Below are 19,938 nucleotides of genomic sequence, written 5' to 3' on the forward strand. Positions count from 1 at the left end.
CAACATTGGAATTTGGCTTTGGTCTCCTATTTACAAATTTGAAGAAAGGAAAAATACGTACCATGAGAAACTGAATTTAAGGACAGATTAAGTCAACTACAGCTATGTGGGTTAGTTTTTAAACATTTATATTCACTTTTCAAAAATGAATTAATTTTTCATTCCATTAGGAAGTCATACCATAATATGTACCATTCATTTCCATTTTGACTTTTTATCTCACAAAGGTCATAGTGTGATAGGCATAAACTCAGAATTTACTCCACTGTTACCATAGCAAATATTCCTTCCACAACTAGGCTGAAATATTTTGGTCCTATTGGACAGTTTATACCCCTTAAAAAAGAGTGTAGCTATTTAGTGACACCCTCTCTTAAACTATTAGTGAAGGTAACCACATTGACTGGCCTTTAGACCACCTCCTTGTGCCTAAGCTTTTCTGCTCGACATCACTATTACGTTGGGTTCCCCATTTATCTCTCTCCAGTGACTGAGACCAGAGGAAAATGTGGATCAGGCCACACAAGAAAGAATCATTAAGAATCACCTTACAAGGGCAAACAGTGACGCTGGGTCACCGTATGTCCTTTTTCTATGTCATGTTACATCTTACGTCTCTCTATATTGAATAGCCTCTTCTGTCTGACCTCTATATTACATCTTTGGTAAAACATACAGAGAGAAGCTCTTGGACACTCCAATCAAGAAGCAATGATGGGAAGCCAGAAATGAGGGGATCTGACTTCACATTTTACAAACAGCAGGAAGGAATGACCATTAAAAATTTGAATCGTAAAAATAATTTAATCTGAAAGATGAGATTAAAAAAAAAAAGAGGACAGCTGTAATTGAAAAACCCAAACTTATGGACTATTTTACATTTGCATGGAAATTTGAATTAGGCTTCAAAAATTCTCCTCTGATTTACATGTAAAGAAAAATTGTCCTCAGACTTCCCTCACCAATATTTCCTATTCCCAAAGCGCTTTCCATAAATATTTATGTGAAAACTGATTTGACTCTTTTCTAGTTTCTGCTGGCCTGCTTGCCTATTCTTTTTTTTTTTTTTTTCCTGTCAAGATGAAACACTAGATGGCAGAGTGCATAAGCAGCTAAAAATTGAGCCTCTGGTAGACTGAAGCCCCACTGCGTGATACCTGAATACTTGTAGATGAGCTCCACATCCAATCTGGTGCATTTACACCAGATCAGAGTCACCAAAGACGGACTTCCTCATTGGAGATTTGCTAGAAAAGTACTTGTCAGTTCTGGCCAGGAGTTAACGGCAGTTGTTTCTTATTTACTCTCTTGACTGTAGTTTTTACGTGATGGAAAGTATCCTTTAACTATAACAAGTTTGATTTGCTTACGATAAAAAGAAAATAAATCTATCACATTCTACTTAAAACCTTCACATGCTACTTTTTTGTGTAAATCCCTCATTTGGTGATTCCTGGAGTGAAGCACAGTCTTTGCTGACATAAATTCAAGATCAACTCTAGCTCAGGTTGGAATTTCAACAAAAGAGGTGAAGCACAGAGGGTTCTACTTATGGCATAGTTTACAATTGGGACACATTCATAAGATTTTTAAAGTGGGCTTTGCTTATTTCCTACTTGTAGGTGTCAGTTGGTTGAAGGTTATGTATTGTTAAGGTCTCAAATATAAAAACGGATATGGACAAAACTGTGCATGCTTGATGCTACAAGCATTTCACAGAACAGCAGAAGCAAACTCTGGTGATTTTGGTACAGCTGGTGGGCCCTGCACACTTGTTGGTCCAGTGTGAAAGTCTCCTTACAAATCTCCCCAGGAGACAGAAGAACAGCAGATGACTATATCTCAGAGACCCAATGCTGATGCTAATTTGAACTGAAGCTGAGATCTTGGGTACCTGAGTAAGGGACTAAAAGTTTTCTCCAACAGATTAAAGAAAAAGAGGTCTTCGAAAACGAAAACAATGATGGTTACCGAAGATAAGGGCAGCATTAGAGTATTATTTTTTAGTGGCATTATTTGACAAGATTATTTCAAAAAAGGCTTTAAAGATATTAACTCAGAAAAAAGAAGTTTTAATTTTTTCATTGAACTTTTCCAGAAACACATTATCTTCAACATGTAAAGAATGTGTATAGTGGAGTCACACAAAGTTTTTGAAGTGGTTTCCTTTCAAGTGTAAACATTTAAATGACCACATGAAGTAAGGACAAATGAGAAGATTCAGAATGATATGTCCACAATGACTGTTCAAATAAAGAACTGTTCAAATAAAACAACAGCTGCTAAACAGTTGGTAAGAAGTGGTGGTTCAGGGGGTTGTTAGCTGTTATTTTATGTAGTTATTGAAATAAGAAAGTCAATAAATTAAGACATAAAACATTTAAATAAAAAAATATAAAACATTTTGATTTACGCAGAACATTTCCAAATATAGAAGCTATACAAATAAAAATTGCTACCCTTTTTTATTGTTAAGAGGACTCACCTGAGTAGTTGTTTTGGTACAGGTGTAATCTTTTGTTACTACTTTATCTATAGTATACATTTCAAGATAAAGTCTGGTTAGGCAAAGGAATTTCTTTTCTTAATTTCATTAAAATTTTTTTGAGATATGGTTCACATATAACAGTATAGTAGTTTCAGGTGTACAACATAATGATTTCACTATCTATACAACATATTTGTATAGACAGCAAAATGATCACAACAGGTCTAGTTATGCAAAGTAATTTCTATCTGTATGGAACCAACTGTACAAAACAGGAATTAAACCCACAATATGGCTGCACGAGGACCAGGGAAAAACTGAGTGAACTGATCCAGTTTTCAAGATGTAGAATATACTCTAATTTAACATCATACTGTGACTATCAATTATTCAGCAAGACTTGTGGCATGCTTAAATTTATAGTGACTAGGCAAGGCTCTTCAAACAACTTTTATAGATAAATGTAAAACAGACTTCATCAAAGAGACTTACCTGCTCTCTCTTTGCTTCGTTTGTCAGAGAGCACCTGTATAAAAAAATAAAAACTCTCTTAATATCTCAAAATTACACTGTCTTCATCAAGAATATCATCACTGAGTTTGAAAAAAAAAATCAGATTGTAAAATTAGAATCAAATGGCCTCCAGAAATGAAAGTAAAATACCAATTAAGGTATTAGGATTGAATGATTTTAGTGTGCACAAAGCATTTGGAATAATACAAGTAATTAAAATACTCATTGACAAAGAAGATGCATGAAGTTTATTTTTCTCAGACTTATGTAAAGATTTACACTATACTATGCGTCCATTTAGCAACTAGAGGAAGACTGAAGTCTAGTTTTTGTCGTCTACTCCACTGCCCTCATGTCACCAACAACCTCCTTAGTGCTAAAACCATCCCCTGCCTCACTTTATCTCTCAGTAACATTATAGCAGCCAAGGCAGCTGAGCACTCCTCCCGTCAAAAGCTTTATCCTTCTAGGCTCCTGTTCTCCCATGCGGTCCCTGCTATCTCTTCTACCTCTGTAACTGTTCCTTTTCATTTTCTTGGTGGATTCCCTTCTTGTCTGTGCCATTCTTGCATATTGATTTAATTTATTTTTGTTTTATTTTGTTTTTCAAACATGGCGCAGGGCTGGCTTCTCTTTTTACTTTGCACTTTTTCCAGGGTGATCTCATCTACTTTCCATCCATACCCTGATAACCTCCAGATTTATATCTCCAGCTCACATCTCTTTCCTTGAGCTTCAGGCCAATAGAGTAAACTGTTTATTGGACATCTGCGTTTGGACATTTCACAGACACCCCAAACACCATGTGTTCGGAGCTCAACATTATCCGCCCCCTCACACATACACCCAGCCCCTAACTGATACTTTTTCTGTGTTCCCATCTTAGTGAAAGGCATCACCATTGCTGTGGACTGAATGTGTGCGTCCCTCCCCAAATTCATGTGTTGAAGCCTAATCCCCAATGTGATGGTATTTGGAGGTGGAGCCTTTGGGAGGTAATTTGGTTTGGATGAGGTCATGGGGGTGGGTCCCCATGATGGGACTGGTGCCCTTATAAGAGGATGAAGACCTCAGAGTTCTCTGCCATGTGAGGACTCAGCAAGGAAAATGGTCATTTGCAAACCAGGAAATGAGTTTTCACCAGACACCACATCTGCCAGTGCCTTGATCTTGGACTTCTGGCTTGCAGAACTGTGAGAAATAAATATTTGTTGTTTAAGCCACCCAGTCTATGGTATTTTTGTCATAGCAGCTCCAACTGATGAAAAGAGCCATCTACCTGGGTGCTCAAATCGGAAACCCAAGATCATCTTTGACTCTTTTCTGTCCTTCCAGTTAAATTGTGTTTATGCCTACTCTCAAATCTTGCTTGAATCTATCTTTTCATTTCTAATTCCACATCCTGGGCAACATTCACGTCATGCTTAGATAATTGCAATAGCTTTCTAACTTCTAGCCTGACTCTAGTCTTATTTCCCCCCAATCTATTCACATCCAGTGTCATGTTTCTAAAATACAATTTGATCATGTTGCTTTTGTTCTTGGAACTGTTCAATGGTTCCCCATTACCCTAAGAATAAATAGAGTTTAGAGGTTAAGATCTGTGTTTAGCAATCAGAAAGGCAGTTGCTTGCTGCGTGACCTTCAGAAAGTTACCAAATTTCTCTGAGCCTCATTTCCTCATCAGGCAAACAGGGTTGCTTTGAGGAGTAAGTACAATAATTCATGTGATGTGCTGAGCAACAAGTGTGGCATAGAAGAGACATACAATAAATACTTGTTGATTATTCTGAAGGAAATTCTCAAAAACAGAGACTTATATTTTATTAACTTTTTCAAAGCATCATGTAAATAATACTCTACGAGAGTCAGGGATGAAAGAGACAAAATGCTAATGCAGTTAGAGCTTTGTCCTCTATACCAGCGGTCCCCAATCTTTTTGGCACCAGGGACCAGTTTCGTGCAAGACAATTTTTCTACTGACCGGGGGGTGGGGTGGGGGGGGATGGTTCAGGCGGTAATGCGAGCGATGGGGAGCGATGGGGAGCTGCAGATGAAGCTTCCCTCGCTTGCCCACCGCTCACCTCCTGCTGTGCGGCCCAGTTCCTAACAGGCCGCGGACCACTACCAGTCCGTGGCCCGGGGGTTGGGGACCCCTGCTCTATACCACACAATTCTTGCACCCCATTTTTATTCTCTCTCTCTCTCACCTAATTTTATGTCTCTGTTCACACTTACACTGGGTAAAAGCAAGCTCACAAAAGGATTGATGACTAACAATGAGAAGATTCACTTTTCCCAAGGATATTCACATTTTAAAGGCAACGTCTGACGACAAACACCAAGTACTGAATCTCTAATGGTAAAACCTGAGACACTGTGACATGGAGGAGGAGAAAGCTCTCTCCACATTTCTCAAATAATATCAAGTAGGTGACTATTTCCTACTCTAGAGAGAATTCAACTGACTGGAGTAGTGTATCATATTTAAATGGGTCTGACTTGATTTGGAAGCAAATATATTTAATGACTATTTGATTTGGAATAGCAAGTAGAATAAAATTAGAAAGTAAGATAAGTTTTGTTACCTGAACATAATAAAATATTAAGAATCATTTTTAAATATCATAATAATGTTTTAATAATCATTCAACATAGAAATAACCCAGTGGGATTCTTCAAGCTCAACTGCTTAAAAATTCTCAGTTATGAGCTAAGAGCAGTTGCTGCAGGGAAATGTCAGCCTGAGGGATTAAAAAGGAAACAAAACATAGTAAGTAGGCTTTCTCAATCACTCCTTGAGATTGAGTGCTAATAGAGCTACTCATACATTAATAATGACAGTAATAATAAATAATCATTGACAGAAGAACTAAAGTCAGATTACTTGATTCCAGAATAAATCAGTGCAACCCAGGTGAAATAGGGATTTCCAGATAAAATAAAGGTATTTGACAAAAGTATGGCCAAGTATCATTTAGTTCTAAATACAGAATGTTGCATTGAAAGGTGCAGAGCTTGAATCTGATAAATGTACATGGAATATTAAAAATATTAATGTTGTCACGATGAGAAAAAAGTAGAAATTAAATGCCTGAAATTAAAGCAACAAAAATTAGTGTTCTTGAAAAAAAAAAACTGAAAAATATTACTAAAGCTTAAAGATGTTGGAGATATTTGAAAATGAACCCCTAATGCATGTAACCATTTCAATAGTACATGAAAAATTAGACACAGAAGTGTAGGGACATTCCTTTCCCAGGAAAACTGATGAGACAAAGATTAAACATATATATTTTTTCCTATGCTATGTCAGTTCTAAAATATTCATAAATGTGATGGTGAACATATATTTCCTTATGGATATACAGCAATATTTTAGCATAATAATTTTCATTAAACATCACTAGATGGAAAATGGCGGAAGAGTAAGACGCAGAGATCACCTTCCTTCCCACAGATACAGTAGAAATACATCTACACGTGGAATTGCTCCTACAGAACACCCACTGAACGCTGGCAGAAAACGTCAGACCTCCCAAAAGGCAAGAAACTCCCCACATACCTGGGTAGGGCAAAAGAAAAAAGAAATAACAGAGACAAAATAATAGGGACGGGACCTGCACCAGTGGGAGGGAGCTGTGAAGGAGGAAAGGTTTCCACACACTAGGAGCCCCTTCGCGGGCGGAGACTGCGGGTGGCAGAGAGGGGAGCTTCGGAGCCACAGAGGAGAGCGCAGCCACAGGAGTGTGGAGGGCAAAGCGGAGAGATTCCCGCACGGAGGATCGGTGCCGAGCAGCACTCACCAGCCCGAGAGGCTTGTCTGCTCACCCGCCGGGGCGGGCGGGGCTGGGAGCTGAGGCTCGGGCTTCGGAGGTCGGATCGCAGGGAGAGGACTGGGGTTGGCTGCGTGAACACAGCCTGAAGGGGCTAGTGTGCCAAGGCTAGCCGGGAGGGAGTCTGGGAAAAAGTCTGCAGCTGCCGAAGAGGAAAGGGACTTTTTCTTGCCTCTTTGTTTCGTGGCGCACAAGGAGAGGGGATTCAGAGCGCCGCCTAAACAAGCTCCAGAGACGGGCGCGAGCCGCGGCTCTCAGTGCAGACCCCACAGCAACAGGGATGCAGAGGGAAAAGCAGAGAGATTCCCGCACAGAGGCTCGGCGCTGAGCAGCACTCACCAGCCCGAGAGGCTTGTCTGCTCACCTGCCGGGGCGGGCGGGGGCTGGAAGCTGAGGCTTGGGCTTCGGAGGTCGGATCACAGGGAGAGGACTGGGGTTGGCGGCGTGAACACAGCCTGAAGGGGTTAGTGCGCCACGGCTAGCCGGGAGGGAGTCCAGGAAAAAGTCTGCAGCTGCCGAAGAGGCAAGAGACTTTTTCTTGCCTCTTTGTTTCGTGGCGCGCAAGGAGAGGGGATTCAGAGCACCGCCTAAACGAACTCCAGAGATGGGCGTGAACCGCGGCTCTCAGCGCGGACCCCAGAGACGGGCATGAGACGCTAAGGCTGCTACTGTCGCCACCAAGAAGCCTGTGTGCGAGCACAGGTCACTCTCCCCACTGCCCCTCCCGGGAGCCTGTGCAGCCCGCCACGGCCAGGCTCCCGTGATCCAGGGACAACTTCCCCGGGAGAACGCACAGCGTGCCTCGGGCTGGTGCAACGTCACGACGCCTCTGCCGCCGCAGGCTCGCCCCGCCTCCTCCGTACCGCTCCCTCCCCGCGGCCTGGGTGAGCCAGAGCCCCCGAATCAGCTGCTCCTTTAACCCTGTTCTGTCTGGGCGGGAAACAGACGCCCTCAGGCGACCTACATGCAGAGGTGGGTCCAAATCCAAAGCTGAACCCCGGGAGCTGTACGAACAAAGAAGAGAAAGGGAAATCTCTCCCAGCAGCCTCAGAAGCAGCGGATTAAAGCTCCACAAACAACTTGATGTGCCTGCATGGGTTGAATACCTGAATAGACAACGAATCATCCCAAATTTAGGAGGTGGAATTTGGGAGCAGGATATATTAATTTTTCCCCTTTTCCTTTTTTTGTGAGTGTATATGTGTATGCTTCTGGGTGAGATTTTGTCTGTATAGCTTTGCTCTCACCGTTAGTACTAGGGTTAGGTCCGTCCGTTTTTTGTTTTTTTTTTTTCACTTAAAAAGTTTTTTTCCCTAATAAATGTTTTCTTAATAATTTTTTCCTTATTTTCTATTTTTAAAAAATATTTTAAAAAAATATTTTAATAAGTTTTTTCATATTTTTTATTTTAAAAAATTAAAAAAAATTTTTTTCCTTAATAAATTTTTTCTTAATAATTTTTTTTCTTATTTTTATTATAAAAAATTAATAAATCTATTTTTAAAAATTAAAAAAAATTCTTTTTTTCTTAATAAATTTATTCTTAATGATTTTTTTCTTATTTTTTATTATAATAGCTTTATTTTATTTTATTTTACCCTCTTTCTTTCTTTCTATTTTTTCTCCCTTTTACTCTGAGCCGTGTGGATGAAAGGCTCTTGGTGCTCCAGCCAGGCATCAGGGCTGTGCCTCTGAGGTGGGAGAGCCAACTTCAGGACACTGGTCCACAAGAGACCTCCCAGCTCCACGTAATACTAAACGCCAAAAATCTCTCAGAGATCGCCATCTCAACATCAAGACCCAGCTTCACTCAACGACCAGCAAGCTACAGTGCTGGACACCCTATGCCAAACAACTAGCAAGACAGGAACACAGCCCCATCCATTAGCAGAGAGGCTGCCTAAAATCATAATAAGGCCACAGACACCCCAAAACACACCACCAGACGTGGACGTGCCCACCAGAAAGACAAGATCCAACCTCATCCACCAGAACACAGGCACTAGTCCCCTCCACCAGGAAGCCTACACAACCCACTGAACCAATCTTAGCCACTGGGGACAGATACCAAAAACAATGGGAACTACGAACCTGCAGCCTGTGAAAAGGAGACCCCAAACACAGTAAGATAAGCAAAATGAGAAGACAAAAAACCACACAGCAGGTGAAGGAGCAGGGTCAAAACACACCAGACCTAACAAATGAAGAGGAAATAGGCAGTCTACCTGAAAAAGAATTCAGAATAATGATAGTAAAGATGATCCAAAATATTGGAAATAGAATAGACAAAATGCAAGAAACATTTAACAAGGACGTAGAAGAACTAAAGAGGAACCAAGCAACGATGAAAAACACAATAAATGAAATTTAAAATACTCTAGACGGGATCAATAGCAGAATAACTGAGGCAGAAGAACGGATAAGTGACCTGGAAGATAAAATAGTGGAAATAACTACTGCAGACCAGAATAAAGAAAAAAGAGTGAAAAGAACTGAGGACAGTCTCAGAGACCTCTGGGACAACATTAAACGCACCAACATTCGAATCATAGGGGTCCCAGAAGAAGAAGAGAAAAAGAAAGGGACTGAGAAAATATTTGAAGAGATTATAGTTGAAAACTTCCCTAATATGGGAAAGGAAATAGTTAATCAAGTCCTGGAAGCACAGAGAGTCCCATACAGGATAAATCCAAGGAGAAACACACCAAGACACATATTAATCAAACTATCAAAAATTAAATATAAAGAAAACATATTAAAAGCAGCAAGGGAAAAACAACAAATAACACACAAGGGAATCCCCATAAGGTTAACAGCTGATCTTTCAGCAGAAACTCTGCAAGCCAGAAAGGAGTGGCAGGATATACTTAAAGTGATGAAAGAGAAAAACCTACAACCAAGGTTACTCTACCCAGCAAGGATCTCATTCAGATTTGATGGAGAAATTAAAACCTTTACAGAGAAGCAAAAGCTGAGAGAGTTCAGCACCACCAAACCAGCTTTACAACAAATGCTAAAGGAACTTCTCTAGGCAAGAAACACAAGAGAAGGAAAACACCTACAATAACAAACCCAAAACATTTAAGAAAATGGGAATAGGAAAATACATTTCGATAATTACCTTAAATGTAAATGGATTAAATGCTCCCACCAAAAGACACAGACTGGCTGAATGGATACAAAAACAAGACCCATATATATGCTGTCTACAAGAGACCCACTTCAGACCTAGAGACACATACAGACTGAAAGTGAGGGGATGGAAAAAGATATTCCATGCAAATGGAAATCAAAAGAAAGCTGGAGTAGCAATTCTCATATCAGACAAAATAGACTTTAAAATAAAGACTATTACAAGACACAAAGAAGGACACTATATAATGATCAAGGGATCAATCCAAGAGGAAGGTATAACAATTGTAAATATTTATGCACCCAACATAGGAGCACCTCAAAACATAAGGCAAATACTAACAGCCATAAAAGGGGAAATCGACAGCAACACAATCATAGTAGGGGACTTTAACACCCCACTTTCACCAATGGACAGATCATCCAAAATGAAAATAAATAAGGAAACACAAGCTTTAAATGATACATTAAACAAGATGGACTTAATTGATATTTATAGGACATTCCACCCAAAAACAACAGAATACACATTTTTCTCAAGTGCTCATGGAACATTCTCCAGGATAGATCATATCTTGGGTCACAAATCAAGCCTTGGTAAATTTAAGAAAATTGAAATCGTATCAAGTATCTTTTCCGACCACAACGCTATTAGACTAGATATCAATTACAGGAAAAGATCTGTAAAAAATACAAACACATTGAGGCTACACAATACACTACTTAATAACGAAGTGATCACTGAAGAAATCAAAGGGGAAATCAAAAAATACCTAGAAACAAATGACAATGGAGACACGATGACCCAAAACCTATGGGACGCAGCAAAAGCAGTGCTAAGAGGGAAGTTTATAGCAATACAAGCCTACCTCAAGAAACAGGAAACATCTCGAATAAACAACCTAACCTTGCACCTAAAGCAATTAGAGAAAGAAGAGCAAAAAAACCCCAAAGCTAGCAGAAGGAAAGAAATCATAAAGATCAGGTCAGAAATAAATGAAAAAGAAATGAAGGAAACAATAGCAAAAATCAATGAAACTAAAAGCTGGTTCTTTGAGAAGATAAACAAAATTGATAAACCATTAGCCAGACTCATCAAGAGAAAAAGGGAGAAGACTCAAATCAATAGAATTAGAAATGAAAAAGGAGAAGTAACCACTGACACTGCAGAAATACAAACGATCATGAGAGATTACTACAAGCAACTCTATGCCAATAAAATGGACAATCTGGAAGAAATGGACAGATTCTTAGAAATGCACAACCTGCCGAGACTGAACCAGGAAGAAATAGAAAATATGAACAGACCAACCACAAGCACTGAAATTGAAACTGTGATTAAAAATCTTCCAACACACAAAAGCCCAGGACAAGATGGTTTCACAGGCGAATTCTATCAAACATTTAGAGAAGAGCTAACACCTATCCTTCTCAAACTCTTCCAAAATATTGCAGAGGGAGGAACACTCCCCAGCTCATTCTACGAGGCCACCATCACCCTGATAACAAAACCAGACAAAGGTGTCACAAAGAAAGAAAACTACAGGCCAATATCACTGATGAACATAGATGCAAAAATCCTCAACAAAATACTAGCAAACAGAATCCAACAGCACATTAAAGGGATCATACACCATGATCAAGTGGGGTTTATTCCAGGAATGCAAGGATTCTTCAATATACGCAAATCAATCAACGTGATACATCATATTAACAAACTGAAGGAGAAAAACCATATGATCATCTCAATAGATGCAGAGAAAGCTTTTGACAAAATTCAACACCCATTTATGATAAAAGCCCTGCAGAAAGTAGGCATAGAGGGAACTTTCCTCAACATAATAAAGGCCATATATGACAAACCCACAGCCAACATTGTCCTCAATGGTGAAAAACTGAAACCATTTCCACTAAGATCAGGAACAAGACAAGGTTGCCCACTCTCACCACTATTATTCAACATAGTTTTGGAAGTGTTAGCCACAGCAATCAGAGAAGACAAAGAAATAAAAGGAATCCAAATCGGAAAAGAAGAAGTAAAGCTGTCACTGTTTGCAGATGACATGATACTATACATAGAGAATCCTAAAGATGCTACCAGAAAACTCCTAGAGCTAATCAATGAATTTGGTAAAGTAGCAGGATACAAAATTAATGCACAGAAATCTCTTGCATTCCTATACACTAATGATGATAAATCTGAAAGTGAAATTAAGAAAACACTCCCGTTTACCATTGCAAGAAAAAGAATAAAATATCTAGGAATAAACCTACCTAAGGAGACAAAAGACCTGTATGCAGAAAATTATAGGACACTGATGAAAGAAATTAAAGATGATACAAACAGATGGAGAGATATACCATGTTCTTGGATTGGAAGAATTAACATTGTGAAAATGACTCTGCTACCCAAAGCAATCTACAGATTCAATGCAATCCCTATCAAACTACCACTGGCATTTTTCACAGAGCTAGAACAAAAAATTTCACAATTTGTATGTCTTTCACAAAAGACCCCGAATAGCCAAAGCAATCTTGAGAACGAAAAATGGAGCTGGAGGAATCAGGCTCCCTGACTTCAGACTATATTACAAAGCTACAGTAATCAAGACAGTTTGGTACTGGCACAAAAACAGAAATATAGATGAATGGAACAGGATAGGAAGCCCAGAGATAAGCCCACACACATATGGTCACCTTATCTTTGATAAAAAAGGCAAGCATATACAGTGGAGAAAAGACAGCCTCTTCAATAAGTGGTGCTGGGAAAATTGGACAAGTACATGTAAAAGTATGAAATTAGAACACTCCCTGACACCATACACAAAAATAAACTCAAAATGGATTAAAGACCTAAGTGTAAGGCCAGACACTATCAAACTCTTAGAGGAAAACATAGGCAGAACACTCTATGACATAAATCACAGCAAGATCCTTTTTGACCCAGCTCCTAGAGAAATGGAAATAAAAACAAAAATAAACAAATGGGACCTAATAAAACTTAAAAGCTTTTGCACAGCAAAGGAAACCATAAACAAGATGAAAAGACAACCCTCAGAATGGGAGAAAATATTTGCAAATGAAGCAACTGACAAAGGATTAATCTCCAAGATTTACAAGCAGCTCATGCAGCTCAATAACAAAAAAACAAACAACCCAATCCAAAAATGGGCAGAAGACCTAAACAGACATTTCTCCAAAGAAGATATACAGATGGCCAACAGACACATGAAAGAATGCTCAACATCATTAATCATTAGAGAAATGCAAATCAAAACTACAATGAGGTATCATCTCACACCGGTCAGAATGGCCATCATCAAAAAATCTAGAAACAATAAATGCTGGAGAGGGTGTGGAGAAAAGGGAACCCTCTTGCACTGTTGGTGGGAATGTAAATTGATACAGCCACTATGGAGAACAGTATGGAGGTTCCTTAAAAAACTAAAAATAGAACTACCATATGACCCAGCAATCCCACTACTGGGCATATACCCTGAGAAAACCGTAATTCAGAAAGAGTCATGTACCAAAATATTCATTGCAGCTCTGTTTACAATAGCCAGGACATGGAAGCAACCTAGGTGCCCATCATCGGATGAATGGATAAAGAAGATGTGGCACATATATACAATGGAATATTACTCAGCCATAAAAAGAAATGAAATGGAGTTATTTGTAATGAGGTGGATGGAGTTAGAGTCTGTCATACAGAGTGAAGTAAGTCAGAAAGAGAAAAACAAATACAGTATGCTAACACATATATATGGAATCTAAGGGAAAAAAAAAAAAAGGTCATGAAGAACCTAGTGGCAAGACGGGAATAAAGACACAGACCTACTAGAGAATGGACTTGAGGATATGGGGAGGGGGAGGGGTGAGATGTGACAGGGTGAGAGAGTGTCATGGACATATATACACTACCAAATGTAAAATAGATAGCTAGTGGGAAGCAGCCGCATAGCACAGGGAGATCAGCTTGGTGCTTTGTGACCACCTAGAGGGGTGGGATGGGGAGGGTGGGAGGGAGGGAGATGCAAGAGGGAAGAGATATGGGAACATATGTATATATATAACTGATTCACTTTGTTATAAAGCAGAAACTAACACACCATTGTAAAGCAATTATACTTCAATAAAGATGTTTAAAAAAAAAATCACTAGATGACAGGAGCTGTGAGGAAGAGGGAATGGGGAGCTGTTGTTTAATGCGCACAGTTTTGCAAGGTGAAAAGAGCTCGAGATGGAGGTGGTGATGGTTGCACAACAATGTACTTATGCCACTAGATTGTACACTTAAAATGGTTAAGATAATACTTTTTATGTTATGTGTATTTTTCCACAATTAAAAAGAAAAACACACAAAAATTAGATGCACATAGTCTATTGCCACTTGTCTTATGTAACCTCCCACTATCTTACACTTCAAACCCCTCTGTTCGGAAATCCAAATAGAATAGCTCTAAGATCCAAAATGTGACTTATGGGTACATAATAAGGGAACTGCCACTAACCTGGAGATAATTATTTATACTCCCTAAAGTCATCATGAGATTATAGTCAGCTCCAGAAACATAAAGAAGGACGCGTGCTCTTTGGAGAAAATGTGGGATAATGTCATTCACTGATGCCAGGGCAATTAGATTAAAAGTCTCTAGACAACCAATGGGTTATTTCTCTGGATATTTTATTATTTGTTGAGTGTTTAGTCAACATATAGAAACACTCATGTCTAGCACTATGCTGGGTGTTTGACCCTTTCTCTCTGTTGTATAGATGGCTGAGGGCAGGTAATTATCCCTCTGGAGATTCGGGAACTCTACAATGATTAGAATTAACTCATGGATAAATCCTAGTAAATTCCTTTGAAGTATGTTTGAGTCACTTGCCTCGTTTGGTGAGATCCTCAGAAGGTGTTAAGTTTTTAATACCGTTAAAGCCATAGTAATTATAAATCCATGTTCACAGAGTCTAAGAATAACAACATTTAGGAATTTGTTTTATGAACATGAATTTAGTACACAATTGCTTTTTGGAACAAATTTACCCAGATATGTATCATAGACAAATATGCAGACTAAATGAATAGAACAATACTAGATAACCATAAAAACATCCAGATAATTTTTTATTGGGAGGCGATGGCCCGTGGAGCTTGTGATGATCAATCAAGTCAATAAATACATCGACTACTCTTGTCCAAGTGAAACCAAAAAGCTGTTTCAACACCTGCCGCTCCTGAAACACAAAGGGCCCATTTGTTCCTAGTGCCCTCGTAGTAATCCTTTAAAACTAAAAGCATTAGATAAAATCCCAAAGTAAATAAACTCTTAGGAAAACATGTAGGCCATTTTACTATTTGCTCTTTACTTTGTCCAGAATACACCTGTTGGTTTTAAACTCAGCAAATTATACTCAGCGGTGACCCTGACTTAAACATTACAGAATAATGTCTAAGTAGCAATGAGCAGATAAGGTTAATCACCAGATTACCACTGGAAAGCTGGTTTCCTTGGACAAATATAAGGGATGTGAGTATTACATACTGACTTTGGCCCAAATAATTTAAGACTCACTGACTGTGATGTAGGTGAATATATATCTCAAAAAGAAACTTTTCCTAATCTCTCTCATGTTAGCTACTTAAAAGATTATGCACAAACTATACATAAAAATGAAAGAGAAAAGGAGATATGTAAAAGCATTGTAATCTCCAATTCCAGAGTCATTTTAAGGAGCCCTGCTAAGAGAAAAGTTTCAACCAGAGTATTAGTTCATGAAGAAATAAGATGAAAATTTACTGTTCCTTAATTGCCATACTAAATTCTCATTACTGACTTTAAATTTGAATTCAAAATATTCCAAGAATAGCCTTGTAGAGAAGTTTCCAAAACTTTTGATTTCTGTAAAAATTCCTTATAGTGGTTCCTACCTAACTGTCAAAGCTATCGCTTCCCTGACTCAGGCTGAGAAAAGCCTGTAGTAACTCTTAGTTAGTGGGGGTGTGGGGAGAAACAGAAGATAACAGATTTCCTCACAAATAAGTACACTATGAAAGCCAAATAAAAAGCTGTTAAAAAGGCTAGAGAGAATTCATAACATAATTTTAAACCTACTCTTTATTTTTATTTGATCTTCACTGATTTCCTTTAGACTTGAGATATAGAAAGTAATGCTTATTTTCAGTGCTATATGAAAATTTCAGTAAATCTTAAACATAGGAGTCAAATGAAAATCTACTTTTATGGATTGAAAAATATTTTGATTCAGCCCATGATGTATGAATCTTTCTACTTATAAATTTAAATTTTGGAATATGTATATTAGTATTCACATATTTGAATAAAAGTAGTAAGTAATGCATAATTTCAGACATTTAACCTAAATGCAAAAAAAAAAAAAAATAGTCTTTACTAGTTCAGTGAGTCTAAAGTGATGTTATTTAATAAACCATGTCATTTTAATATGCATGCTTGACATCTGGTGCTGATAAAAAGGATTTTATATTTTATAGTTAACATTTAAAGAAAAAACATAACTGTAGTTTTGCTATTTATCACAGACCACAGATGGCATAGGCCACATTTGGGTGGCTTCATTTCCTTCTTGAATAGTTTATATAAAGAGGCCACTTGTTTTCTCTCTTTCTGTGTATGTTTTATATAAGGTTTGGATCAAGTCCCAGAAATGAATAAATGAAGGAAGAAAGGAATGCCTCAAATGAAAATGAAGTTTCTTAATAACATAACTGATTATAGAATTTTCCTGGATCAAGCCTAGTTAATAAAGTTCATTCTAAAACGATGATCCAAGGAATTTGCATCTGGATAAATAGTTGAAGTAAGTTTTCCAGAACTGTGAAAAACCCTCAGGACCTAAAAAGTTCCATCTTTTGAACAACTGCATTTTCTCTAGGCAAGGTGGACTAATCCTTTGATTCAAGGCAGATTTTGCCGGGAGCCTGTAGGGAAGCAGCAGCTGAGCACGATGCTGCAGAGACAGCCAGACTGCTCTGGAGGTGTCCAGATGCTCTCCTTGTCTCTGGACCATGAACCTGGAACATGGATCTTCTTGTCCTGCTTTCTCAGACTTCCTGCGTTCCTCCCTTTAGATCCTATGCTGATTGTCCTGCTCCAACTTGGACATTGAACTTGGGGTGTCCCCTGACTCTGATTGACCCCAACACACCAGCTCCTGACCCTTTCCTCTAGAAGATGTCACTGCTTATCGGGAGGCATCAATGCAATAGGATAAAACATACATAAATTTTCATTAAATTTTGTTAGAAGAATTAAAAATCAATGACTACACTTAACATGAGAATTTACCAGATAGTAATAACAGAAATACTATGTTATGAGACACTCAAAGTGACAAACAAAAGCTCTGAGTGCAAAGCCAATGGATTAATATATGAGAAATGGGACTGTGAATTAATTAGCTCAAAATCAAACTTTTTTCTCCTTATTTGGTTCAGAATCCTTTAATAATCATAAAAAGTGTTTGGTTTCATGATTTACCTATGAATTTCCTAGCCCAGTAACAAATCACAGGCCTAGTAAAAAATACTTCCAATATCTTGGTCTGGCTATCTAGCTTTACAAGAGTCCTGATCCACCCTAAGATAATTGGTAAAAGTAAAAGACTCCAAAATTTGATAATCTAGAAGGGTAGATAAGACATACACACAGAAACCAACAGAAAGCTATTTAATGAAGAATTTATTATGATACAGAATTAACTGATTTAGATAAGTGCAATTAACATTTAAGAATACCTTAAAGAGAGTAGTGAAAGAACTTTCACTACATTTAGGTGTGCTGTTGAAAATCCAGCTGGATGAAAATGAAATTGAGTTCTCTACTCTGAATGAGATCACAGTCTAGAGCAGAAGACAGCCCCATAATGAAAAGGTTGTGACCCTTTGGAACAAATATACCAATAGACGTGTACGTAAGGAATGATGGTTGCACAGGGAAAGGTGTAGTGGGCTTCATGAAAAGAATCGGGGGGGGGGGTGTTGTATAGAGAATAATATTTAAGATCGCTCCTAACGAATAATCTCACTGGTAAAATAAGAGGGAGAGGGGAATCCCAGAGAGAAGGGACAACATGTACAAAGGAAAGGGGCAGAGGACAGCATGAGTCTGGGGAAATGCTGTAAATCAATTATAGGGAAGAGTGTAAAATGATGGGGTTAGAAAGATAAGAATGGGCTAGATAATAGAGGAATTTGTATACTATACTAAGGCATTGGGAACGATGTCTATGGGTGATAAGGACTCCAAAATTATAGGCTTTGTAATGGTAATTCAGAAGCAACATAAGGGGTGGATTGGGGGAGGAAGAGTTTGGACACAAGTCAGGGGATCGTTCAGTAGATCAAGACCTGGTGAAACAAAAGGACCTGAAATAGACTATGTGTGAGGATGTGGTCATTATGAGTCATACTTAGGAGGGGATTGAGAGCAGGGAAAGAGAGAGAGAAGGATGGAGAGAGGTGTCTTGGATAGTTTTCAGGTTTTACTTAGGCAGACTGGTCCACAGAGGTGTCACGCTGATGAAGATGAGCAACAGGGGAGGTGGTCAGAGGTTTGGAATGTAAGGTAAGGAATTCTACTTTTAGACACATTGAGTTTGAAGAGACTGTGGGACACGGAATGGGGGCTGTATAAAGAAGCTGGAGTTCAGGGAAGTGGTCTGGACTGAATGAATACGGAATTATCAGTGAGAATTCCAGCTCTGAAAGAAGATGAGTTTGTTAGGGGAAAGTGTGATTATACCGAGAACAAGAGAGGTGAAGACAAAAGTCTGGGGGCATCATAGTATCTATGACGTTGAAGGAAATGACTGAGGGAAAGCAGCCAGAGAAAAGAGTGATATAGAGTATGACAAAAAAAGGAAGATTTTAACCAGGAGGAGTAGGTTAGTAGAAAAGGACTGAAAATGGACAACTCTGAAGATACTAAAATTTGGTAATTATGAAGTGGCCTTGGCTAGAGACAGGGGATAGAAATTTGAATAAGATAAATTAAGGAATACATGGGAAATAAAGTAATCTAATCTCAAGTAGCTTGATCTAGAGAGGATGAAGAATGCAAAAGTGCTAGCATTAGTGAAACCACGCAACTCAGATTGGGACTTGAACTCATGGTCTTTTAATTGAGATCACACATCTGGTCTCAGAACTTAATGAAGCTCAGGTTCTTGATGTCTCCTCACAGAAAGAATTCAGTGAGAGACAAAGTGATGGGTAAGAAGTGGATTTATTTAGAGAGAAACACACTCCACGGACAAAGTATGGGCCGTCTCAGAAGGCGAGAGGCACCAGAGTACAGGGTTGTCAGTTTTTATAGGGGTGGGTAATTTCATAGGCTAATGAGTAGGAGGAGTATTCCAACTATTTTGGAGAAGGGGTGGGGATTTCCAGGAATTGGGCCACTGCCACGTGTTGACCTTTTATGGTCAGCCTTGGAACTGTCATGGCACCTGTGGGTGTGTCACTTAGCATGCTGATGTGTTACAATGAGTGTATAATGAGGTTCAAGGTCCACTGGAAGTCCAATCTTCCACCATCTTGGATCTAGTTAGTTCTAAACAGTTTTTGTCATGTCCTATGGCTATATCATTCTTTTAAAGGTTGTGCCCTGCCCCCTTCCCTCCTGTTTCATTAGGAGGCAGTTTGATGGAGGGCTTTTGTAAATTCGAAGAGATTTCAATATCTTCAGGGCCTGAGGAGAAGGAACTCAGTGAAGATTGCAGATGCAGTTACAAAGGAGCAGGGATCCTGAGGAGGGGGCAGGCATGGACCCAGGAGTGCAGGGCCCGATGGGGAGAAGACATGGATGGTAGATACTGACAGCTTGGCTGAGGTGGACCAGTAGGGTGACAGCTGACAAAATTAGGGCAGGGAGTGGTGACAGAATGTAAGGGGCATACACATCTGAGGGCTTCCAGGTTTCTGAGGGG

At 39.0% G+C, this 19,938-nt stretch overlaps 1 protein-coding gene across 1 annotated transcript in view; it reads right to left on the minus strand.

The window, feature by feature from the left end:
* Nucleotides 1-19,938, minus strand: part of STARD13 (StAR related lipid transfer domain containing 13) — a 382,310-nt gene that overhangs the window by 301,745 nt on the left and 60,627 nt on the right. Inside the window, exon 2 of the mRNA XM_059903377.1 lies at nucleotides 2,981-3,014. Within this exon, the coding sequence (XP_059759360.1) occupies nucleotides 2,981-3,014 (34 nt within the window). The remainder of the gene's footprint in view (nucleotides 1-2,980; nucleotides 3,015-19,938) is intronic.

Source organism: Balaenoptera ricei, chromosome 18, assembly GCF_028023285.1.
Source record: "Balaenoptera ricei isolate mBalRic1 chromosome 18, mBalRic1.hap2, whole genome shotgun sequence".
Lineage (NCBI taxonomy): Eukaryota > Metazoa > Chordata > Mammalia > Artiodactyla > Balaenopteridae > Balaenoptera > Balaenoptera ricei.